Source organism: Malus sylvestris, chromosome 1, assembly GCF_916048215.2.
Source record: "Malus sylvestris chromosome 1, drMalSylv7.2, whole genome shotgun sequence".
In the NCBI taxonomy this organism is placed as follows: Eukaryota; Viridiplantae; Streptophyta; class Magnoliopsida; order Rosales; family Rosaceae; genus Malus; species Malus sylvestris.
The window spans coordinates 25,347,312-25,372,126 of record NC_062260.1 but is presented as its reverse complement, the minus strand read 5'-3'; the positions used below and the strand labels follow the sequence as shown (position 1 = coordinate 25,372,126).

The 24,815-nt window shown below is 39.2% G+C and overlaps 4 protein-coding genes and 1 long non-coding RNA gene across 11 annotated transcripts in view; 2 read left to right on the top strand and 3 right to left on the bottom strand.

The window, feature by feature from the left end:
- The window catches only part of LOC126630488 (uncharacterized), a 68,134-nt gene that overhangs the window by 1,750 nt on the left and 41,569 nt on the right, over nucleotides 1-24,815 (top strand). Inside the window, exons 4-5 of one of the 2 annotated variants that reach the window (XM_050300611.1) lie at nucleotides 324-581; nucleotides 714-2,109. The exons of the other annotated variant lie outside the window; for it this stretch is intronic. Coding sequence (XP_050156568.1) covers nucleotides 324-581; nucleotides 714-1,019 — 564 coding nt within the window. The 3' untranslated portion in view covers nucleotides 1,020-2,109. Of the gene's footprint in view, nucleotides 1-323; nucleotides 582-713; nucleotides 2,110-24,815 lie in introns of those variants that run through there. 2 annotated transcript variants of the gene reach the window in all.
- LOC126630444 (receptor-like protein EIX1) lies at nucleotides 5,377-8,881 on the bottom strand. The gene has a single exon (XM_050300580.1). The coding sequence runs from the start codon at nucleotides 8,743-8,745 to the stop codon at nucleotides 5,626-5,628; it is 3,120 nt and encodes a 1,039-aa protein (XP_050156537.1). The 5' UTR covers nucleotides 8,746-8,881; the 3' UTR covers nucleotides 5,377-5,625.
- Nucleotides 11,488-20,799, bottom strand: LOC126630673 (uncharacterized). Of its 5 annotated transcripts, none has more exons than XR_007626077.1 (7): nucleotides 20,742-20,793; nucleotides 20,488-20,624; nucleotides 20,220-20,373; nucleotides 20,004-20,053; nucleotides 19,786-19,842; nucleotides 11,989-12,028; nucleotides 11,488-11,901 (listed from the first exon to the last, which is right to left on the bottom strand). It is a non-coding gene; the product is annotated as an uncharacterized LOC126630673 (long non-coding RNA). The 5 variants fall into 5 exon arrangements; XR_007626078.1 differs by having other exon boundaries at nucleotides 20,220-20,363; XR_007626079.1 differs by having other exon boundaries at nucleotides 20,550-20,624.
- Nucleotides 20,819-24,815, bottom strand: part of LOC126628666 (uncharacterized) — a gene marked incomplete at its 3' end in the record, with an annotated part of 19,738 nt that continues 15,741 nt past the window's right edge. The window contains exons 3-5 of the mRNA XM_050298447.1: nucleotides 22,098-22,169; nucleotides 21,237-21,364; nucleotides 20,819-20,894 (exon numbers count right to left, since the gene is read on the bottom strand). Coding sequence (XP_050154404.1) covers nucleotides 20,819-20,894; nucleotides 21,237-21,364; nucleotides 22,098-22,169 — 276 coding nt within the window. The remainder of the gene's footprint in view (nucleotides 20,895-21,236; nucleotides 21,365-22,097; nucleotides 22,170-24,815) is intronic.
- The window catches only part of LOC126630578 (uncharacterized), an 8,265-nt gene continuing 7,741 nt past the window's right edge, over nucleotides 24,292-24,815 (top strand). Inside the window, exon 1 of one of the 2 annotated variants that reach the window (XM_050300713.1) lies at nucleotides 24,292-24,432. In XM_050300713.1, the coding sequence (XP_050156670.1) occupies nucleotides 24,391-24,432 (42 nt within the window). In that variant the 5' untranslated portion in view covers nucleotides 24,292-24,390. The remainder of the gene's footprint in view (nucleotides 24,433-24,815) is intronic. The other variant, XM_050300708.1, reaches the window with a different exon arrangement.

Here is a 24,815-nt window from a genome sequence, read left to right as displayed (position 1 = left end):
TCATAGAAGTTGAGAAGCTTTCTCTCTCTATTAATCTGTTCCTTTAACAATCTGATACATGGGAAAACTGCCATTCCTTTTCTCTTTCACTTTTTCATTTGTGGTACGCTTCTTGTTTCCGTTATGATGGACAGTCTGCGGAAATAAGAAAAGCATCACAGCTAAGTGTGAAAAGTGAAGTGCTTTGTTAATCTCAACATATCTTCATTCTACAATTGCATGCCTAACGATGGCCATCATTTTTCCTAATTTTATGAATGTTTTGAAAATCTGAAACCCTTGTTGCTTTTGTTATTAGATCTGACTCGACCATTGTTATACAGGTCGAACCTGGACACACAGTCCTTGTTCATGCAGCAGCTGGTGGAGTTGGATCCCTTTTATGCCAGTGGGCTAATGCCCTTGGTGCGACTGTCATTGGGACTGTATCAACTAAAGAAAAGGCAGTTCAGGCCAAGGAGGATGGATGCCACCACGTAATAATATATAAGGACGAGGACTTTGTCGCTCGTGTGAAAGAAATAACATCCAACAATGGGGTTGAAGTTGTCTACGATTCTGTAGGGAAGGATACGTTTGAGGTAAGTTATACTTGTCTTCTATTCATAAGCGTGTCATGATTTATCCAAACTACTCAACTCCAACATTGACATCATCTAATAGATAAGTAATGTTTTCGACTATGAATTCTTATCGTGAGTTATTGTTTTCAGGGATCACTGGAAGTCTTAAAACTTCGGGGATATATGGTGAATTTTGGGCAGTCATCAGGTGCGCCTGATCCGGTTCCATTATCAGCTATTGCAGCGAAATCACTCTTCTTGACTCGGCCTAGCCTCTTTCATTACGCTGCAACTCGAGAGGAATTGTTAGAGGCCGCAGGAGAGGTATTTGCTAATGTTGCATCGGGTATATTGCGGGTTCGAGTGAATCACTCCTACTCATTATCTGAAGCAGCACAGGCACACACAGACCTTGAGAACAGGAAAACATCTGGATCTATCGTTCTTATCCCCTAGGTCTGAAGTGAACATATACGAGTTGGTTTGTTCATTTCAAAAGCTTTGCGGTATGTGTGAAAAAAATTACGAATAAGGAACGGAACGTCGCCTTCCGGTTCCGAAACTTGTTATACCTGTTGTGTGTGTGTGTCCTCCACTTCGTTACTTCCCGCAGCCACCAACCCTAGTTATGGCCAGGGTCGGTGGCAGTCCTTCTCTTCTCCCTTCTCCTTTCTCCTTTATCCTTTTCTTTCCTTCTCCTTCTCCTTCATCTTCCATGTACCCCCGCCCAGTGGCCTGTTTGCCACTCAACCCCCTGTGCATCTGTTTTCTTTGACCTCAGTCCCTTTTCCAACTTCTCCCATTTCTTCCTTTCTTCCACTTTTCCCCTTTGTTTCCTTTCGTCTTCCTTCCACCTTTTTCACCTTTTCTCCTTCTTTCCACCATTTCCCTCTCTTTCCCCCCACGTTCCCCAATCCGAATCGGCTTCATCCTTCTTCGATCTCTCAGTCCTGCTTGGCTCCCACTTTTTTTCAACGCTATTTATCGCACTTCTGCCGGAAGGGGAGTAGAGCTTAGGCTCGGTGTTCACACCACCTCCTTCCTTTGGTTTGCCTTTGTTGGCACTGTTGCTAGTGGGTTTTTTCCCGCTAGCTTCCTTCGATTTGTGGCGGCTACTGCTGTGGTGTGCTGTGGAGGAGTTTGGGGCTCTGTTTTGGGGTCCTGTTGTAGCTCTGTTTTCATCCAGCTTTGGCGCTTTAGTTATTTTGATTTCTTGATGGGTGCAAGGATTGTTCGTTCGGCAAGCGGGTTGACGACGGAAGTAGAAAGCTACTAGGGTTTGCTTTGGTGTTTTTCCTGTTTAGGGTTCAAAACTATGTTTTGGGCTGTTGGGTTACTATGGAGGTCTGTCTTTTTGTTTGTGTGTTTATTGTATTTGGGCCTTCTATTTTGTAATCTGTTGTGTTATAAATAAAGTAAACATTTGACCAAAAAAGAGACTTGCGATGTAGTGAATCTCGATTAATTTCCATCAACATAAAAAGGGGTGATTTGTATGAACAAAACTTAGAATTTTACAAATTGAGAACAATATTTTTTCCCTGTATTGCATATAGTACATCGAATCGACGACTCATGGTTAGATATCCAGCACGATATCCAATAAAATATTGGACCACATGTTTTTAAATATGCTTATGATAAGGTCGGACATTAGTTGAAAGTTTTTTGGGTTGGAAAATGTGCAAGGTGAATGCAATGACGAGATATCAGATCCAAGAATACCAAACCAGGCCTCTATTCACCAACCGTGATGGGTCTCATAAGGAAAAGGAAACTGACAACATACTCACAACCCTTATGACTCTTAGATTATTTTCCCTTATTGTCAAGTCAAATTTAGGCGTTTCATCTCTCTTATCACGTGAACGCACACATGCTTTTCTCGAGATTGCTAGCGTTACTAACCATGGGCTCTAAGGTTGGTTTTCTGAATCTGTGTGCCCTCGAGTTTCTATAAATTAAGGCATCATAGTCATGTAACCACAACATACATTCTTAGAATTGGCTGAGGTGAAATGGGAGATAATCTCTCAAAAGCCAGTGAAGATGAGTGGTAGGGAGGGCGATCTCACAATCTATGTCCATCTTCTCTTCTTCATAAAATTAAGAAAATGACATAACATGAGTTCTCTCCCATGCCACTCATTTTTATTGTTCCTGAGAGTCTCTCCCTTTTCCCTTTCATGCCACCCAATTAGAGATTTTGATTTCAAACAATTTTCATTTTCTTTTCCAATTTTTGTTTTTTGATGTCTTCGTTAAGATTGATACAATTTTGGTAATGTTTATAACTTCTCTTTTAACAGGTGATGGTTTAGCAGATTCAACTAGATTTGAAGAACTTGACCACATTTTTTAATTTCATTCTCGAAGAATTGCTACTGGCACTTCAAAATAGTTATCTTGCATTTTTTTTTCGTTTAATTTTTTTTTTCAATAAAGAGAAGTACCAGATGACCAGAGTTTGCACACAACACCCATTGACTGCTGCATGGTGCTATTCACCAACACCGTCCGATGAGGAGGCCTCCTTTAAATCAACATCACCAAGATCTCCATCTCACTTTTCAAATTAATTGCGACCAAAATCAATGTAGACACAAATCTCTTGTCACAAGCGTACTTAAAAAAAGTTTGTAACTACCCCAACGTGGAGTGGTTTTAATTCGCATGTATTAATTTACTATTTTACCCCATACTAATTAAGTTAATTTTTCCAATTGTTATATGTAAGGAGGGCTTGATAAAAGAAATATGTATGGAGGGGGAAATTTTGAAATTACAAATGCTTCATCAATTTTAGATTCCCATTCCACACATTGTCATAGGTTCGATTTTTAACGATAGTGAATCACATGATGATAGTAAGAGGATAGCTGAAATGCCTCTGTAAGTCTTCCCGACCTCCAAAGAGATGGACTACCGTAGCTTTCCCACAAACTAAACCCCTTAAAAAAAAATCAAATTATGTAACCTATTTGAGTTTTTCACTTATTGAAATTATTATATTTATCACCAAATTTGTGATTGGAAATTTGGTTTATGTCGCGCAATTCAAACATGCCGCATGGCAAAACTAGTTTTTCTTGCTTGCCAGAAGAAGATGAGTGTTTGGTGCATTTTATCTGAAATAATTAGATGTTCAATCTTGTTTGTTTGAAATACATACCACACTCGTTTATTCGATTGAAAGTGGAGAATTAAAGAGTTTGTGAATCCAACACTACTATGCGTAATTTAAAATGAACAAAAATTAAACCAATTAATGAAAATTATCATCTTGAAGTTTCACTGTAAGCATACCAAGTAACCCTTCAATTTTAACAATAGATTCCGCCATTTGAACAAGGTTACAGAGAATATTAATCCAGAAATTTATATTGCAGACAAACAAGACTTGTTCTTGAACCCCAAATACACTATCACAGATTCTTCCCTACTGGCTATCGGCCTTTTTCAATGAAACAACTGAATGAATACCAACAAATCTTGATCAAACAATGGCTATTGGCCTCTTATGCTCTCAAACAACGGCTATCGGCCTTTCAATTTTCTAACAATGGCTATGGGCCTTCAATCTTTCAGAAAAATAACAAACATTCTCCAATTAGAACATAACGCAAACAGATGGTGTGCACTGTGAAATCACAAACAAAGAACCTGATACGAATGAAAATCTTGAACCTTTGAGCAGAAACCCTGAGACCTTGTAGCTACCATCGAGCTTCAATCAATCAAGAAGACTTGCACAGCGGAATTGAAACCAAGGATCGGCCGGCTCTGATACCATGATAACAGTGCACAGAGAATTGAAGAAAAGCAGAAAACTTAGAGAGAAAGAAAGAGAATTGCAGAGAGAGCAGAGGTTATGAGTTTCTGTATATTTTTTTTCGAATGAATACTAACTGCCCCATCTCTTAAGCTAGTAGTACTAACAGCTCTAACTAATTTTACCGCCAATTCTAACTAACTTCCAAATATACTAACTGCCTTACTTCAGCACCACCTTTTTGACCATACTACCCTTCTTATCCGTCGATACTGGTCAATACAAACTACTAGCACTTCACAACTAGATTTTCTTTAATTACCCGTTAATAAATAAATAAATTAAGTCTTTAGCAAATTAAAACTGAGTAAATTAGAGTCATTGGTGGAGTGGCCGGGGTTGTGTAGGTGGTTGAGTTCATGGAGAAATTTTTAATTTTGAGGGGCAATACAGTACATCACATGTTTTTATGTAAGTAGAGGAAAATTTTATTTTTTAAGTTATTAACTTTTTAACATACATATCTCACCATTTATATAGTGACACGTGGTGTACCACTCTGTGTGACTATCACACTGAAAATTCGTTCATTTATTCATCTTATTCGAAAGCATTTTATTTAATTGCCAATTGGTCCTTTTGCGTCTTGGGACATATATACTGGTTGAATTTTGGTTTTGGGATTCCAACTAGAAAGAAGCGTTGTTTTAGTTTTCTGAGAAAGATCCAAGGGTAAAATTGTAAATGAAAAATAATTAAAAATACAACCACGAAATAATGTGAATAATGTGAGTTTGCTGATAATTAATTAATAGGTAACTAATTCCTAAACCATTTTCACACATTTCTCTTGTCATTCAATTGACTTTTGCTGAATTAAGAACTACTTGGTCAGAAAACAAGTCTTTTAATTTTATATGAGATAATTTTTTCTATTTTTTATTTTTAAGAAAACCTCGATGGTACGAGGGATATTTTATTGATAACGAAAAAAATAAGTTACATCTAGTTAAGGGAGAACATAAACCTTACCCCTCGTAATGCCAAGAAAGGGAGAAAAACAACATTGAGTAAGAAGGGGGGACATAAACCTTACCCCTCTAGAAACGAAAACAAAAACGATACAAGGAAGGGGGGGACATGAAACCTAACCCCCTAAAGCCAAACATGAAAGAAAAATACAATAAAACAAGAGGACGAAATTTGACAAAATCATACAACACAACCATACTGGCATATTCGTCGCAGCAAGGAAAATGCCAACAAACTTACGCAAAGTACAAAACAAAGCTAAACATATTCAACAATTACATGATACATTTTAAGCACTATCCTATTCAGCAACTGTGAAAGAAGAATGCTCCATGGCATGTTTACCAGCAAAGAACCAAGCACAATCCAAAACCCCGTGAAGAATCCAACTCCCAAGCTCACGTAGAACCACTCGTCTTCGAGTAAACGGTATCCTCCTCCTCCGTCTTGCTCAACTGTTGGTGGCGGTATCACCCCATTCGTGCTGCAATTCTTGTTGAGTGGAGCTCCGCATAGTTCGTTGCCGACGAAGCTCGACTGATCAAGGCTCTGCAGTTGAGTGCTTTCCGGAATTCGTCCCGTCAAATTGTTGTAGGACAAGTTTAAGTGACTCAAAAATGTCAATTTCGTCATGCTTGGAGGAATTTCACCATCAAGTTGGTTCATGGAAAAATCAAGAGATTCTAACTGTGCCATACTACCAATCTTTGAAGGAATTCTTCCGGTGAAGCGATTATTCGATAAATTGAGTGACTGCAATGCGATGAGGCCGGTAAGTTCTTCAGGGATCTCTCCATACATAAAGTTGCATGAAAGGTCCATGACTTTTACGATGCCCAGAATGTTGCTATATTCCATTCCCATCCCTTTCGTTACCAAGATTGCATTCTCCGAAACTTCAGCCTCATTCAGACCCCAAGAACCATAAAATGATTCTGAAAAATTAACCAAGGCGCTCAAATTGTGGAAGCATCTCGGTATCATTCCTGAGAGTTTGTTATGTGCAAGGTCCAATATCTGGAGACTTTTCAAATAACAAACTTCATTAGGAATATCTCCTTCAAACTTATTTGAACGAAGGTTAAGAACATTCAACTCTGAAAGGCTTTTCCCTATCCATATTGGTATGCTTCCGGAAAACCCATTTTCACTAAGATCAACAACTGACAACCAGGTACAGTTCTGCAGGGAATGTGGCAATTCTCCGTACAGGTGATTGTTGCGCAAGTGCAGGGATCCCAGACCTTGCAAGTATCCCATGGACATTGGGACATTCCCAATTAGGTTGTTGTTTTCTAAATTTAGGAAGCTCAAGGATTGCCAACTCATCCAACAATCGGGTACTTTCCCAGTGAGAAAATTGTTCCCGAGATGAACAATATCAAGTTGCTTTGGTTCATCCGGCCTATCACAGAAGAAGTGGAAAACAGATCCAGAAAATGATGAATTGGAAAGATCAAGCCCATATAATGTGGTGGGAACAATAGGCAATGCACCAGTGAATTGGTTAGAACTAAGATCAACCATTGAATAATAAGCACCAAATATATTTTGAATCTGCCCATACAATTGATTGTGAGAGAGATTCAGATACTGTATATGGAAAGTTAAGTTCCAAAACCAAGTTGGAATAGTACTTGAAATTCCTGTACCAGACAAGCTTAGTTTTTTTAATTGCGTTTGTGTCCGCAACCACATTGGCCATTCAGGTCCCAGATGCCATGAATCCAATCGTAAACTTTCAAGTTGAAAAGGAGGAAGCCAATCTCGACTAGTTTTCAGAGTAAATGAGTTTCCTTTTGCAAGGAAATGCTTCAACTTTGTAAGGTTGCTAAAAGAAACTTCCGACACTGCACCTTCTAACGAATTATAAGATATATCCAAATCCGTTAGCATTTTGAGTTGACCAATAACGTCTGTGAAAGTTCCATTAAACCGATTTACAGATATGTCCAATTTTTCTAAGCTTGACAGATTTCCTAATGACATTGGAATGGGGCCTGATATATTAGTATACCTCAACGACAATGACTTTATTCCATCTGGACCACATTTGGACAAACTTTCAAAGATTTCGGATGGTCTTTGAACCGTGAAATGGTTCTCTGACAGATCAAGAACTTTCAACTTACAGAGATGTCCCAAAGAATTTGGGATTTTCCCTTCCAACTGATTACCATCCAAGTTAAGATTGACAAGGGATGTCATGTTTCCAATGGAACTCGATATTTCACCACGCAAGGCATTGCCAGAAAGAAGTAAGGACTCGAGATTGTTCAAGCTATACAACCATTCAGGTATGGTAGAATTGAATTCATTCCATGCAAGATTAAGAGCTATAAGACCAGTCATATTTTGAATACTGCTTGGAAGTTGTCCTGTAAGTTGATTGGCTTCTAGACTCAATGCAAGATCTTTTTGGTTAAACAACCATTTGGGAATCGGATCAAGACTAATAGAATTGTATGACAAACCAATTTCCCTCAAAGATGTGATATTCTGTGAAATGCTAGGAATTGGACCTTGGAAACCACAACCACTAAGATAAAGAGAAACTAGATTTTTAAGACTGAAAACCCACCTCAGCATCAAAGAATTAAAACTGTTTCCAGAAAGATAAAGGACGACCAGGGAAGTAAAATTTGGGGTGGGTAGAGGGGGAGTTTGATCAAGTCGACAACCAGACATATGTAACTCTACCAAAGAAGGGAGCATGTTTGTAACTTGCAACCAGTCAGATGCTTTGCTAAGATTTACATAGCTCAAGTCCAAGTGTTTAAGCAGAGAAAGACCAGAAATCCACTGAAGGTTCTCTACCTTCAGAATGGGATCTAAGAAACTACTGAGATTGAGATAGCGTAGACTGGAGAGATTTCCTAGTTTATGAGGAATTACTCCATCAAAGAATGAGTATCCAAGATCAAGGTGTGTTAAACTTGTCATAGAACCAAGGAAACTAGGAATTTGTGTTCCAATGAAACAATTGTTACTCAAGTCCAAGTAGTTGAGATGCTTTAAACTGAGCAAAGAAGGATTTATCTTACCACTGAAGCAAGAGTCGGAATCGAAATCATAAGAGTCGGAATACGGATGAAAGTAGGAACCATTAAGGTGCAGCTCCTGGATGTGGCCGGTTATGTGATCACAGACAACTCTTGTCCAACTGCAACAGTCTGAACCTTCTTCTACAACCCACGATGCAAGCTGATTGGCAGGGTCCTTGAGATCTTGCTTGAACATCAGAAGTGCTTGTCTTTCGCTTTCTTTGCAAAGTGGAGGCCAACCGGGATTTCCATTGCATAAACCAATACTGAAAGTAATGGTCGCAATGGCTAGAAACCTGATTAGTAGTAAAACAACTCTCATGGTTCTCTCCATAAAGTTCAAGTGTATGAAGCAAGCAGGTGATGTGTATGAGCAATGAACAATCCAGAGTAGAGCTACCTATATATACTAGGGAGCCTCACCTTTTCTAAACCATCCTCTACGGCATGAGACCGCATTTTCAAAATCGGTGCACATCAATGAGAGTAATAGTCGTCGGACGGACTCTTGGAATCTTGGACAAAAGTTTGATAGATGATAAGATGGAATAAACTAAGCGGCTATTTAGGACTAGCTAGTCCGCATCTATAGAGACACAAGTTAATTTAACACCTCACTTGGAATTGGGAATCGTCGGTCCTTCAAATACATTGTATTAATATGGATGAAAAATTAATTTTTTTGATGGATGTGACATTTTTACTCGGATATAATATGCCCACCTAAGCTGGGCGTCAAACAGGTAAATGTGCAAGTGAGAGTAAAAAGGGTAAATTACAATTTACTTCTTTACATTTCAGTACAATTGTAACGAGAAATTTTTCATTATGATCGAAACACGAGTGGTATACCACGTATTTTTATATAAGTGGTGAAAATTTTATTTTTTAAATTATTAATTTCTTAACACATATTCTACCATTTGTATAGTGACACATGATCTACCATCCCGTGTTCCGGTCACACTGAAAAATCTCTCCAATTGTAACCTCGTACAACATTTCTATAACATTTCAATTTCATACATTTGGTTATAACTAGCAAAAATTGCCCACGCGATGCTGCGGGTTTTAAAAGCGTTTAAATGATACTGTTGCTTGTATGCACACAAAAGATCAGACTTCTATTTACATGCAAAAAAGATTAGACCAACAAAGTTCTTGTGGCTTTGGATCAACAATAGTACCAACATACAAAAGATTATGAAACATTGTTCGATTTACATGCAATTTTTCTATTTACCTTCAAAGAATTAGAATGACAACAAAAATGCTTGAACTATTCAAAGATCATATGGCAGCTTGAAATCGAAAGACTAAACTCTGAATTCAAAACTATTTACATGTGGAATAATTTGAAATGCCTCAAAACATTATCATGATCCAATTGTATATGAAAGACTATCCAGCTACTGCTAAGAAGTATATGCAAGGCACACCAGATACAGCCCATAAAACTCCAACAGATACGAGCAAAAACGACTCAGTTTGTGTGATTGGTAAAACCATAAACAAATTCCATACCATTTCACAGCCAATCCAGATACGTCACCAATAACATCATCAAGTTGCCGTATAATAATACTTGTCAACTTTATCTCCAGATCAGATGCAACTTTAAAACTATCTTTGTTTAATTTGTTCAGTATATCAGAAGTAGCTATATATCTGAAATCCTTATACTTGCCTGTCATCTGTAAAACAAACTCAAACAAATCAAAACATATCACACATACTGGATTTACGGAAGCGAATCAGAATTTGAGCTTCAGAGTTTGAGAGAAGTTGGATTGGGAAATCCTTTGAATTTTGAACCGTTGTTTAAATGATGAAGTTCTGGTTTCACAGAATGCCCAACTCAGTTTCAGTATCAACTAGAAACTACGCCCGCCCGTTGCTGCGAGAACCAGCTGTCTCAAGCGTAATCGGATGAATAAAACACATTTAAGTTAAATAAATTCAACACAATTATGAACAAACAGAGGGATACATGAGTGAATGAGGTCGATAAAATAAGCAATTTTGCTTTTATATACATTTAAGTAAGCTGGCGTATAAACACATTATACAATGAGTGGGAAGCCACTGAACGTCTTTGATTAGAAAGAGATGGTTTCCAAAAAAGTTATATTTCCTTAAGAAACAGAAGAAACATGTAGTTCACACATAATGTGTCCTGAAAGGCCAAGGAGATTACAATGATTATAGTCTGGCGTAAGCAAACCTTGATGAAGGTGTTTATTTCTATTGGTGACACATCATTTAGTTTGCATATTTAGTCTCCCTAACATTAATTACCCTTTTGTAAAACAAAGTAAAAAACAACGATATATATACTAGGCAGCCTCACCTTTTCTAAACCATCCTCTACGGCATGAGACCGCATTTTCAAAATTGGTGCACATCAATGAGTAGCAGTCGTTGGACGGGCTCTTGGAATCTTGGACAAAAGTTTCATAGATGCCCATGAATGAGTCAGTCCGACTGTCATTGAATGTTTGATAATGTTAGGAAGTTGAGAGGATTAAATTTTATGTGGAAAATTTGGCCAAAAACTGTGATATATTCCATACGATGGTGAATGCATGAAAAGTCATGCAGAATAATTAAAGCTTTGATTTTTCTTGCTCAAAGATAATAAGGACTTTAAGACCAGTCATATTCACAACCCCACCAGGAACTGGGAACGGTCCTTCGTACAAGTCGTAGCTAAGACTGAAGACCCTCGTAGCTAGCTAGGCATATCAAAGACGTAAATGATTTAATCCACTACTCTTAACAATCATTTGCTCTTCTAGTATCTACAAAATTCATATCAACCGAGGTGCAAAACACTTAGACTTGAGAGATTTCCAAGTTTCCAAGGAATTTATTCACTCAAACTGATCGGAAAGTAAAACAGATCTCTTGAAGTGAGTAAAAATGCTATGTAATAACCCCCAGTCTGCACAGAACATTCCGTTAGAGTGAAAAAGTTAGATCTTAACTCAAGGGAAGTGAAAAAGTTAGATCGAACTGCCTTCTGAAGGCAAATGTGCATTCATGGCAATAAATCCAATTTCGTGGTCGGCAGAACTAATAGGTAAACGCACCATTTCAGAAAATAATTGTTAAAGAAGCATTATCCTAATAAAAAATGAGAAGAAAAGGCTGAGTTTGAAGAATTTACCTTCTGTAGGCTGAAAACAACGAATGGTACAAACGTCAAAGAAAAGTAAAGCGGAAATGTTTTCCTAAATGTAGCTGATGTAGCCCGTGCATTCTGAGCTAAACAAGAATTTGTATCTGGATGAACAACCGAACAAGGCAATATCGAGCGGGTGGCCTCCACAGCCATCCCTTATAGCCCCTGAAATCCTTTTGACTGCTTCAACATACTATATGTAGACAGAACCAGAACCAAGTCCAGACTCACTCGTAATAGGTCTCCTCATCCACAACAATATCCCAGCTTTCCCCTGCCGTGCTTTTTCCATATTTGTGCACCTTACTGCAAAGAGAGAGCAAGTTAACTTGTCAAAGAAAAACCAGAACAATAGATGCCAATGCAGTTTAGCAAGTTTATTTCCTTTCGTACCCATTTCCAAAGTGCTCTTCTCCCCATGTCCTTGACCAACCTAGACATGAGAGAACAAAAACAGAGTTACATCAGATTAAATTATTGAAAGAAAAAGTTCACTTCTGTTGTAACGAATCGACATTAGAATCAAATAACCAAGTTATACAACAGCAACAACAACAACAAAGCCTTTTCCCACTAAGTGGGGTCGGCTATATGAATCCTAGAACGCCATTGCGCTCGGTTTTGTGTCATGTCCTCCGTTAGATCCAACTACTCTAAGTCTTTTCTTAGGGTCTCTTCCAAAGTTTTCCTAGGTCTTCCTCTACCCCTTTGGCCCCGAACCTCTGTTCCGTAGTCACATCTTCGAACTGGAGCGTTAGTAGGCCTTCTTTGCACATGTCCAAACCATCGTAACCGATTTTCTCTCATCTTTCCTTCAACTTCAGCTACTCCTACTTTACCTCGGATATCCTCATTCACAATCTTATCCTTTCTCGTGTGCCCACACATCCCACGAAGCATCCTTATCTCCGCTACATCCATTTTGTGTACGTGTTGATGCTTCACCGCCCAACATTCTGTGCCATACAACATCGCTGGCCTTATTGCCGTCCTATAAAATTTTCCCTTGAGCTTCAGTGACCTACGATGGTCACACAACACGCCGGATGCACTCTTATACTTCATCCATCCAGCTTGTATTCTATGGTTGAGATCTCCATCTAATTCTCCGTTCTCTTGCAAGATAGACCCAAGGTAGCGAAAACGGTCGCTTTTTGTGATCTTCGCTAGATTGCTCCGGTCATTAGTATGGATAAGTATATAAATGGATAGAGATAGGAAAGCAAACACCAGATGTACGTGGTACATCCATATTGCCTACGTCCACGAAATAGAGGAGTACTCATTAATTGTGAAGGGTTTACACAAGTACATAGGTTCAAGCTCTCTTTTAGTGAGTACAAGTGAATGATTTAGTACAAATACAACAACAACAACAACAAAGTATTTTCCCACTAAGTGGGGTCGGCTAGAATGATTTAGTACAAATGACATTAGGAAATATTGTGGGAGAATGATCTCGTAATCACGAAACTTCTAAGTACAGGAGTGTGGTATCGTCTTGACTTGCCTTATTTATCTCATAGGTAGATGTGGCATCTTCTCTGGAAGTACTCTTCCTCCATCCAGGGGTGGTATCTTTAACTGGTGGAGATGCACAAGGTAATGTATCAATTTCACTTGAAGCTTACTTGTAGTTTCAGGTTTGGTCAAGCGCGATACAAACCATGTAGTAGGAGTCCTCCAAGTCGCTGAGCCAGGGGATCTGCTGAAAGAGGTGACAGACAAGGTAAGCAATCAGAGCTCCAAGCAATCAGTCCCAGATCAGAACTTTGATTTCGAGTTCCGGCTGATTGTTCACATTCTCCCTATCTTGCAGGCAGCATGAAGGATAAAGAGAAGAAAAATGAGAAGAGATGATATGTTATACTTTTGCTTTTGAAGAAGTAACTTTCCACAGGCTTATTCTTGAACTGGGCTGGAGGGTTTTCTGGTTTCCTCCAGAGTATAAGGCCGACTGAAGAATTTGAGGGTCAAAACAAGTCCATCAAATCTATAGTACGTTCGACCCTGCTGATATGGGATACTTTTGCTTTTGACAGAGTAGTGGATGTATCGGCACGTGTGCTGTTACGCTTGTCTCTACATGCTTCCTTGTATCATTCTCACTTGCCCTATCTGTTCATCAGGCAGATGCGGTATCTTCCCTGGAAGCATAAGATGTTGAAGATGAGTACTCGAGAGCAATGCCAGGTAAGTAATCAAGTAAGGGGTTCCAGGCAGTCAGTTCCTGACTGGAAGCTTGATTCCAAGTGCTGACTGATTGCTCTCTTTCTCTTTGTCTTGCAGGTAAGAACAAGGCCAAAGGAAAAGACAAGAAAAAAACATGATATGGGATACTCTTGCTTTTAACCCTGATGATATGAGATATTCTTACTCTAGTATAGCTTGTTTGCAGAGGTATTATCGGGGGGGGGGGGGGAAAGAAAGCTGAATATTTCGAAAGGCTTCTTTAGGAGTGCCCTCTCAGATATGAGGAAGGGTTGAGCATTTTTGCAGGTCTGCCTGTCTGTTGGGGATAGAGGTCAACATATATAGGAGTCTCCCTAACAAGTAGTAATGCTATTCCTTTACCCTGCTTGGTCATAACACGGTAGTGGGAGCTGCCAGCTTCACATGTTTTAACTCTGTCAGAGCACTTTGAAAAAGTGGTCTGTGGTATATGGAAAGCTGATGTTGCGTGTAAAGATTACAGACAAGCTTTATCCAAGGAGATCCGGCTCTTGAAGTTGGGAAAGTGGTGCCTCTTCGGTTTTCAAACAAGCAATCCTGTCGGAGATCTGGCTCTCGAGATTCGGAGAACGATGCCTTTTCGATTTTTGAGAAAGCAATCATGCTAGGGGTCTGGCTCTCGAGATTCGGAGAGCGGTGTCTCTTCGATTTTTGAGAAAGTAATCATGTTGGGAGTCTGGCTCTCGAGATTTGGAGGGCGGTGCCTCTTCGATTTTGGAGCAAGCAATCTTGTTGGGAGTGTTTTCTCGAATGTGAGAAAAGGTTGGGCATGTTTGCTAGTCTATCTTGCCACGAAGCACAGAGGTTGACACACAGGGACTTTCCAATTATCCAGCAGTGGTACTGTTCCTTTACCCTTGTGGGTAATAATATGGTAGCTAGACCTTCAAAATTTATGTGTCTAAACTTTGTTAGTGCTGTTTCTTTGCTATTCTGTTACCCTTCTTGGTCAGAGCGGTGTAGTGGGAGCTGCAAGCTTCACGTGTCTCAACTTTGTCAGAGAACTTTGGCAAAGTTATCTGTGGTACCCATGAGCTAATGTTGCGTGTGGGAAGTGGGTGATTGAATAGTAAGATTAATGTGCTTTCTACTTCACCAGAAATCTTCGACATAATGCCATAATTTCCGCAAAGCTGACAGGTGCTGACAAGGCTGGAAAAGTAAGTGCCTCTTCGATTTCTGAGATCGGCCCTCATGGTCTCTAAGCAGCCCAGCTTTTGAGAAAGCAAGCGCCTCTTCGATTTCTGAGATCGACCTTCGTGGTCTTTGAGCAGCCCAACTTTTGAGAAAGCAAACGTCTCTTGGTCTCTGAGCAGCCCAGCTTTTGAGAAAGGAAACGCCTCTTCGATTTCTGAAGCTCCGTCGAGTGCAGATTTTTATAGAGGCTGGCATTAAGTTCTAAAGCACACTTGAATCTCCACCAGTAGAAGCTCCATTCTTACACTTATAAGATCTTGATTTGTCCGACCTCTTCTCTCTTCAACACCTTTCTCCGACCGTCGTTTTGACTTGAACCTTGTTGAAGAGGCAGCCACGCCTTCTCCAGACAACATATGGCGCCCATCCTTCGTCTCCCCTACTGGTCCTCTTACCGTTGGGGATTCCGTGATGAAGAATGATATGACCGTTGCGGTAGTGGCCAGGAACCTTCTCACTCCCAAAGATAACATACTACTTTCCAAACGGTCTGATGAGTTGGCTGTTAAGGATTCTCTGGCTCTCAGTGTTCAGTGTGCAGGTTCTGTGTCTAACATGGCCCAACGCCTATTTGCTCGAACCCGCCAAGTTGAATCATTGGCGGCTGAAGTGATGAGTCTCAAACAGGAGATTAGAGGGCTCAAGCATGAGAATAAACAGTTGCACCGGCTCGCACATGACTATGCTACAAACATGAAGAGGAAGCTTGACCAGATGAAGGAATCTGATGGTCAGGTTTTACTTGATCATCAGTGATTTGTGGGTTTGTTCCAAAGGCATTTATTGCCTTCGTCTTCTGGGGCTGTACCGCGTAATGAAGCTCCAAATGATCAACCTCTGCCTCCTCCTTCTAGGGTTCTGTCCAGTACTAAAGCTCCAAATGATCCCCCTCCAGTGCCTGCTCTTTCTGGGGCTCTACCGACTGCTGAGACTTCTCCTAAGCAGCCTTTGTGAAGGCTCCCTCTTGTTTGTGTATTTTGACTCATGTATATGTACATATTTGTGACTTATCAGGGATATCAATAAATAGCTTTCCTTCATTTCAACGTATTGTGTTAAATACACCAAAGCCTTCTTCGCTAAGTTCTCTGAATTTTCTTTTGTTGAAGCTTGTATGTTGAAGCTTTGTGAGTGGAGCATGTAGGTTGAGGTAGTATTCCCTTAATTTCCCGAGTGAGGAAAACTTCTTGGTTGGAGACTTGGAAAATCCAAGTCACTGAGTAGGATCGGCTATATAAATCTTTGAATGCCATTGTGCTCGGTCCTGTGTCATGTCCTCCGTTAGATCCAAGTACTCTAAGTCTTTTCTTAGGGTCTCTTCCAAAGTTTTCCTAGGTCTTCCTCTACCCATTCGACCCTGAACCTCTGTCCCATAGTCGCATCTTCTAATTGGAGCGGCAGTAGTCCTTCTTTGCACATGTCCAAACCACCGTAACCGATTTTCTCTCATCTTTCCTTCAATTTCGGCTACTCCTACTTTACCCCGAATATCCTCATTCCTAATCTTATCCTTTCTTGTGTGCCCACACATCCAACGAAGCATCCTCATCTTCGCTACACCCATTTTATGTACGTGTTGATGCTTCACCGCCCAACATTCTGTGCCATACAGCATCTCCGGCCTTATTGTCGTCCTATAAAATTTTCCCTTGAGCTTCAGTGGGATACGGCGGTCACACAACACGCCGGATGCACTCTTCCACTTCATCCATCCAGCTTGTATTCTATGGTTGAGATCTCCATCTAATTCTCCGTTCTTTTGCAAGATAGATCCTAGGTAACGAAAACGATCGCTCTTTGGTATTTCTTGATCTCCGATCCTCACCCCTAACTCGTTTTGGCCTCCATTTGCACTGAACTTGCACTCCATATATTATGTCTTTGATCGGCTTAGGCGAAGACCTTTAGATTCCAACACTTCTCTCCAAAGGTTAAGCTTTGCATTTACCCCTTCCTGAGTTTCATCTATCAACACTATATCGTCTGCGAAAAGCATACACCAAGGAATATCATCTTGGATATGTCCTGTTAACTCATCCATTACCAACGCAAAAAGGTAAGGACTTAAGGATGAGCCTTGATGTAATCCTACAGTTATGGGAAAGCTTTCGGTTTGTCCTTCATGAGTTCTTACGGCAGTCTTTGCTCCTTCGTACATATCCTTTATAACTTAGATATATGCTACTCGTACTCCTTTCTTCTCTAAAATCCTCCAAAGAATGTCTCTTGGGACCCTATCATACGCTTTTTCCAAATCTATAAAGACCATGTGTAAATCCTTTTTTCCATCTCTATATCTTTCCATCAATCTTCGTAAGAGATAGATTGCCTCCATGGTTGAGCGCCCTGGCATGAACCCGAATTGGTTGTCCGAAACCCGTGTCTCTTGCCTCAATCTATGCTCAATGACTCTCTCCCAGAGCTTCATTGTATGACGCATTAGCTTAATACCCCTATAGTTCATGTAATTTTGTACGTCGCCCTTATTCTTGTAGATAGGCACCAAAATGCTCGTTCGCCACTCATTTGGCATCTTCTTCGTTTTCAAAATCCTATTGAAAAGGTCAGTGAGCCATGTTATACCTGTCTCTCCCAAAACTTTCCACACTTCGATTGGTATATCGTCTGGGCCTACTGCTTTTTTATGCTTCATCTTCTTCAAAGCTACAACCACTTCTTCCTTCCGGATTCGACGATAAAAAGAGTAGTTTCTACACTCTTCTGAGTTACTCAACTCCCGTAAAGAAGCACTCCTTTCATGTCCTTCATTGAAAAGATTATGAAAATAACCTCTCCATCTGTCTTTAACCGCGTTCTCTGTAGCAAGAACCTTTCCATCCTCATCCTTGATGCACCTCACTTGGTTTAGGTCCCTTGTCTTCTTTTCCCTTGCTCTAGCTAGTTTATAGATATCCAACTCTCCTTCTTTGGTATCTAGTCGCTAATACATATCGTCATAAGCCGCTAACTTAGCTTCTCTCACAGCTTTCTTCGCCTCTTGCTTCGCTTTTCTATACCATTCACAATTTTCATCGATCCTATCCTTGTATAAGGCTTTACAACATTCCTTCTTAGCCTTCACCTTTGTTTGTACCTCCTCATTCCACCACCAAGATTCCTTTTGGTGTGGGGCAAAGCCCTTGGACTCTCCTAATACCTCTTTTGCTACTTTTCGGATACAACTAGCCATGGAATCCCACATTTGGCTAGCTTCCCCCTCTCTATCACACACACACTGGGTGATTACTTTATCTTTGAAAATGACTTGTTTTTCTTCTTTTAGATTCCACCATCTAGTCCTTAGGCACTTCCAAGTCTTGTTCTTTTTTATCACTCTTTTGATATGTACATCCATCACCAACAAGCGATGTTGATTAGCCACACTCTCTCCTGGTATAACTTTGCAATCCTTACAAGTTATACGATCCCCTTTCCTCATTAGAAGAAAATCTATTTGTGTTCTTAACGACCCACTCTTGTAGGTGATCACATGTTCTTCTCTCTTTTTAAAGAAGGTGTTGGCTAAGAAGAGATCATATGCCATTGCAAAATCCAAGATAGCTTCCCCATCCTTGTTTCTCTCCCCAAAACCATGGCCACCATGAAAACCTCCATAGTTGCATGTCTCTCTGCCCACGTGTCCATTTAAATCTCCTCCTATAAATAACTTCTCCGTTTGAGCAATTCCTTGCACCAAGTCTCCAAGGTCTTCCCAAAATTTCTCCTTCGAACTCATATCCAACCCTACTTGAGGTGCGTACGCACTAATCACATTGATAAGTTCTTGTCTTATTACAATCTTGATTGCCATGATTCTATCTCCTACCCTCTTGACATCTACAACATCTTGTGTCAAGGTCTTGTCCACGATGATGCCAACACCGTTTCTCGTTCTATTTGTGCCCGAGTACCAAAGTTTAAATCCTGAGTTTTCTAGATCCTTTGCCTTAAGACCAACCCACTTAGTTTCTTGTAGGCACATAATATTTATCCTTCTCCTCACCATAACTTCCACTACTTCCATAGATTTTCTCGTTAAGGTTCCTATATTTCACGTTCCTAAACGCATTCTACTCTCCGGAACTCTACCTTTCTGTCCTACCTTCTTCACCCTCCCCCATCCAATGGAATCAAAGTACTTATTTTGTGTCCCGTGTAAAGTTGATAGGTGCATATGCTCCCAAACAACTTTGAGTGGAGTCGTTCGAAAAGAAGTTTCTATGGCCCCCTTGCTCATTTAACACTGCATCCGGGTGCCTATGGAGATACAGCGACCCTTGCTCACTTATCACTGTGCTCGGGCCACACAGCGTGCCACTTACGGGTGACGCCCTAGCTTTAGCGCGATTTCGTTATGAATTCATTTTCATAAGGATTCGACGTAACTGTGGAGTGCCGGCTGTCGACTACCTGACACCCTTCCCCTCCTCCTTTACCCGGGCTTGGGACCGGCAATGTAAGATAAACTTACATAGGCGGAGTTAATCAAACAACCAAGTTATGAAATACGAATTTAAAATGTAACTATTTACTGTGTCTGAAATGAATCTGTGAAATCAAATAGTTAAACCCTAAAAAGCACCAATGCAAATAGCATAAGAAAATTGAAATTAACCCTAAAGAAATTGGGAGATAAGAATATGAAAAGAGAATACCTTTCGGCCCTTTGAGTTATTGGAAAAAAAAAAAACCCAACAGAGCAAAAGATAAACAAAAATACAGGAAGAGAGAAAATAAATTTTCAACTTGTAAGATTCATACGCGAACAGATTGGCGGTCAAAAGCATTTCGGAACTCAGAGCCATCAAGCTTTTTGATCTGCATGGAAATTATTTATGAAGTTTGAGATTCTTATAAACACTTTAGACACATCGACATATTGAAAAAGCAATATTCAACAACCTAGTACCCATGCTCCATAGAAGGTTACAGAAAATATGAATGAATGGACTCTGGAGTGAGAAAGTAAAAGGACTTACCGCACACTTCATATCTTCTAAGTTTGTGTAGTCTACAATCCCTGTTGTGCCTACAAAAAAAAGCATAGGACAAAAGCTAAATCAATCGAAATTCTGATGTCTCATGAGCTAGGTCTTAGAACTAAACTATTGAACTAACACTATATGAAATAGCAGTGTATATCCCAAAAACATTCTGAAATCTGGTTGATAATCAAAGAGTTCGAAGGGATTTACCTTTGGATTCTTCGGCTTTCAGATGGAGTTTGCTTATGTGTGGGAGAGACAGGTGGAGCGGCTAGGGTTTGAGTATGGAAGAAATGAAAAATGGAGAGAGCACCTGTTTTGGCTGAAGCAACAGCTCACACACTCCGGACAAAACTGCAAATGTCTAAAAAGGGGAAAATATAAAAAGAAACCTTGACAACTGAATTCCAAGAAACATTCTGACATTGTAAATAACATTTCACAAAAAAAAAAAACTAGAAAAAACTAAACTAATTACACTCGGATTGCAATGTTATCATTTAGCAGAAGATCCTGCATCTGCAAAGGATCATTTAAAACCTTTTTTCTTGAACAACCCCGCACTGCAACACATCCAGGCAAGGTAAACCAACAGCACCCTCATGCTGAGCTCTCCTGTGCATATATACCCCTTGTAAGTAATCTTAATCAGTCAGTTATCATGAACATACAACTTATATTAATTTTCTACAATATCCAACACACAAATATAACAGAAGAGGAAACTTTTACTTAAGCAGCACAAAATGATATCCTCTGCATTTCATTCCAAAATCCATCACTCAAAATCACTTCTCAAAGATATCATACACAGAAGAGAGTGGAAGCTTACCCAAAGCCAATTTCACGTTGTTCACTCCTTCTTCTTCTTTTGGACCCAACAATCTGTGGGTTTGATTGCAGCATAGTGATTTAGTTTAAAATTTCAACATTGATTATATATATTCAATTAAATCTCATATTGAAAAGAACACTTCAATCTGACTAAAATTACACAAAGGAAAAAACAAAGACAGAAAAATGTTCAAACCAATCTAGAAGCCAAAATGATCCCCCAACATCAGTAAATTAACAATAAAAATCTAAACCCATATAAATTCACAGGAAAATCAAAACGCGAGAAAAAAAATTTGGATCACAAATTGTCAGGTACAAAAGGATAAATTACAAATCCAAAAGAAAAAAAATCACAAACAAACTAAAACTTCAAATCAGTGAAGACCGTACCTTGACAAGGGGTCGCCGCTCTTGCCAACATCGGTGCTATCGCCGTCTCGACCCTCAACATGCTTTCGGCCGTACTCGATGACCTTGGTTGTGGAATTCTCCAGCAATTTTGGCAGAATTGGTTGTGCCTGTTTGCTCGCCGTAAGGTTTTTTGTTGTGAATGAAGGCAAAATTTATAAGGTCAGAGAGAAACATGATAGCCAAGGAAAAGAGTGCGAAAGAGTGGTGCAAAAAGATTGGCCGACAGTTTTTCATGACCGGCAAAACATACACCCAAGAGAAGCAAGTATAGTTATTAAGATTTAAACATGAAAGCATTAATCGCGAGGAAAAATTCATCATCAATATCAACATAGTGCTGAATCATAAAGAATTAAGAATCAAATGAAAGAGCCACAGCTAAATCACATTCCAAGAACATAAGGTTATATGAACGAACACAAACCAATTACAGAACTCACACTAATTGAACACAAATTTCCGCAAATACCCAGAATAAATAGCAATAACTTGACCATAACCCAGACCCAAATCACAAAAAGCGGCAAAAATAACCTCAATCCCACTTAAATCCAAACAACCAGATGACCCAATCTCCCAAATATCACCAACTAATGATCAAGGCAGCTACAAAACAGAAAACAAAAATGTGAGTTCTAATTGAATTCATTTACATATACCCTACACCATTAAGACTTGGTAATAAATTTATATTTCTCTATTCCATAAAGAAAAGAAACTCGTCATATAGAACAATTATAGGTCCATAATGATTTGATAAGATAACACTTAAACTGTGCAAGACCTTGCTATTGCACCAGCACGGTAGCAAAGCGTAAATTATTTTAATCAGGTACATACCAATTGGTTGTGAATTTTCTGACTACAGGTTGTTGAAATACCAGCCACAACAATCTTAGCATGAACCTCGTCCTGCAAGGAAATGAAGTTAAACGTAAAACAGATCATTCTCGGAACACATGTAACCTAAAAAATGTTATGCATTAAACTTGTGCTTCCAAGCATATATTATATATGACTTGTCCTGGATGTTCTTCTTATATTAAAGAAACCATGATTATTGTTGCGTATACCTTAAGCTCTGATAGTAGCATAGATACAGCTCGATAAGCAGGGTCTTCTGTGCTTTGCACAATAAACATAAACTCTAAGGGACCACCATAGAGAGAAGTGACATGTTTTCGTTAATTAAACAAAATATTTCAGACAATATTGGAAGAAAACATTGGATACAAATTCAACCTATTAAATCAGTTAGCAGAAGGATTTTGAACACTTCACCGGATAAGACATCCCTACAGCGCAAATGCAGAAATTTAGACATGCCCATCAAAAGAAAATATAGTTTAACTATGTTAATGTAATATCACAAAGATATTGAGTTTCCAAGTCTCAGACCCAATAGAGTGTAATTTGAACTTCTTATGAAGAAAAACCTAATTTTCAACTCGAAAATAATACAAAAACGTGATTGGCTTTGACCACTCTCATTCCAAATGTTCTAGCGTAGCCCCTGACTCAAGGGCTCACCAAATGGGTTTTCGATTTCTGTATGAAATTAGAAGCCTAAGTAATGTTTGATGGCATATTGAATCATCAAGAGCAGGATTCATATGTCCCCTTCCTTGCACAGAACCTAAATATGATTGACATGTTCTCAACACGATTCACTAACATAATGCATAATGTGATCTATGAAATGCCGACAAGCAATACTTCGAATCGAAGAATTTCGCAATCCCAGAAGCCGAATTCAAATGCCGGCAAGTAATTCATCCCAGACGCGACCCCAAATAACAAATTAAAACCCAACGAAAAGAAAATTTTCAAGTGAATTTCTCGGCAACCAAACGGACCCGGATCTGAACGAAACATAAAATGGCGAAAAAAATCTAAATTTTGAGGGGAAAAAAACAAACCTGGATCTGAACGAAAACTGCTAGCGGGCTACAGAATGCTTTCTCTCTCCCTGTCCATGAACTTGCTGCAGTTGTTTTTCGTCTTCTCCTCCCTCCCTCCTTCCTCTCTGCAAGCCGCATGCCTTCCCTTCACCGAATCCCTCTCTCTCTCTCTCTCTCCTTCCCCCTCTATCTCTCCTCCTCTCTGTAAGCCGCATGCCTTCCCCTCACCAAATCCCACACTGAATGCAAACCCACAAAGCCCACTCTGAAAAGCAGTGGCATGACCGTAATAAAACTGAAATTAGGACCCAAACATATAGGCCACTCTGAAAAGCAGTGGCATGGTCGTAAATAGAGTAAAATTCGGGTTCAAACACTGTTCATTTATAAGTAGTATAGACTTAACATTTTATGATTTTTTTCACAAAAAAAAAAAAAAACAATTTATGAAGAGTGCTACAAGACCCGTGTCCTATTTTTCTACCCAAATAATAATCTCACCCACTATAAAAAATTAAAAAAGTAAAATGTTATTTTCCTGCCCACCATTATTTCCAAAATAACCATAATATATTTTTTTAAATAACCCTAATATATCTTTAAATAATATTATAAATAAATAAATAAAAATAGAAAAAAAATAAAAGAAAATGCAAGACCTAGGCATTCATCATCTCCTTCACACCTATCATCGTCCTGCAGAGATCTCGGACCCCCAAACCACTTTTCTTCCTCCTTTTTTGTCAAAACAGCAGATCTCACACCTAATTCTCTTTTTTCTCCATTGAAGTTTCTCGTCTTCGTCTAGCACATGCCCATTCATTCCTCCAACCTTCCCGTCGATTCTAACTCAAATCTTTCACAACCTCTTTCCACCAAAGATATCACACCCCACCCACCATTATTTATTTATTATTTTAAATTATTTTTTGCTTTTTCAAGATTTTAGTACTGAATTAAATAAGGGTTTAAGAGTCTTATTTTAAAAGGATAAATATGTTATTAACATTTTCATTAAATGGTGGGTAATAAAATAAGACACCGGAGTGGAAATATCACAACTCTTTATGATTTCTGGTGCGTGTACGAGACATAGACTAAAAAAAGATGTAGGTCCAACATTATAATATTAACACGAGTTAGGCTAATTATTAAGGGATAATTACCAAGAAATCACACTTTTGACCGGAAAATAGTCCGTACCTAGAAATCAAGCAGTATCGCCAACAAAGATGGTGAAAGCCATTAGAGTTCATGAACTTGGTGGTCCTCAGGTCTCTCTCTCGCTCTCTCCTGTATTTTTTTGGGTAACTTGAATGTTTGAATTTGTGATCACAAAATCAAGACTTGTTTGTCGGTTGCAATATTAAGTGCCTGATTTCATTTGTAAACTATTTCTGTTTACAATAAATCCAAGTTGTTTGATGGGAAATCTGGTAACAGGCTGAAAGTGATAGCCTTTCTGCTTTTAGCCAAGAGTACATGATTTCTTATGCCATTGTATTCATCGGACTAATCCGGAGAAGGATAGTTCTTGTTTGGTGTCAAGGATTTGACTGGATTCAATAACTCACTATGATTCAATGTCGAAGGAAGAAATGGAAGTCAACTTCTAAATTTTGTCTATGGGCTCGTTGGGAACTACTTTTAAATAACA

Coding starts and splice junctions, on each gene's coding strand:
- LOC126630444 (XM_050300580.1), bottom strand. CDS start 8,745: ATGGAGAGAACCATGAGAGTTGTTTTACTACTAATCAGGTTTCTAGCC.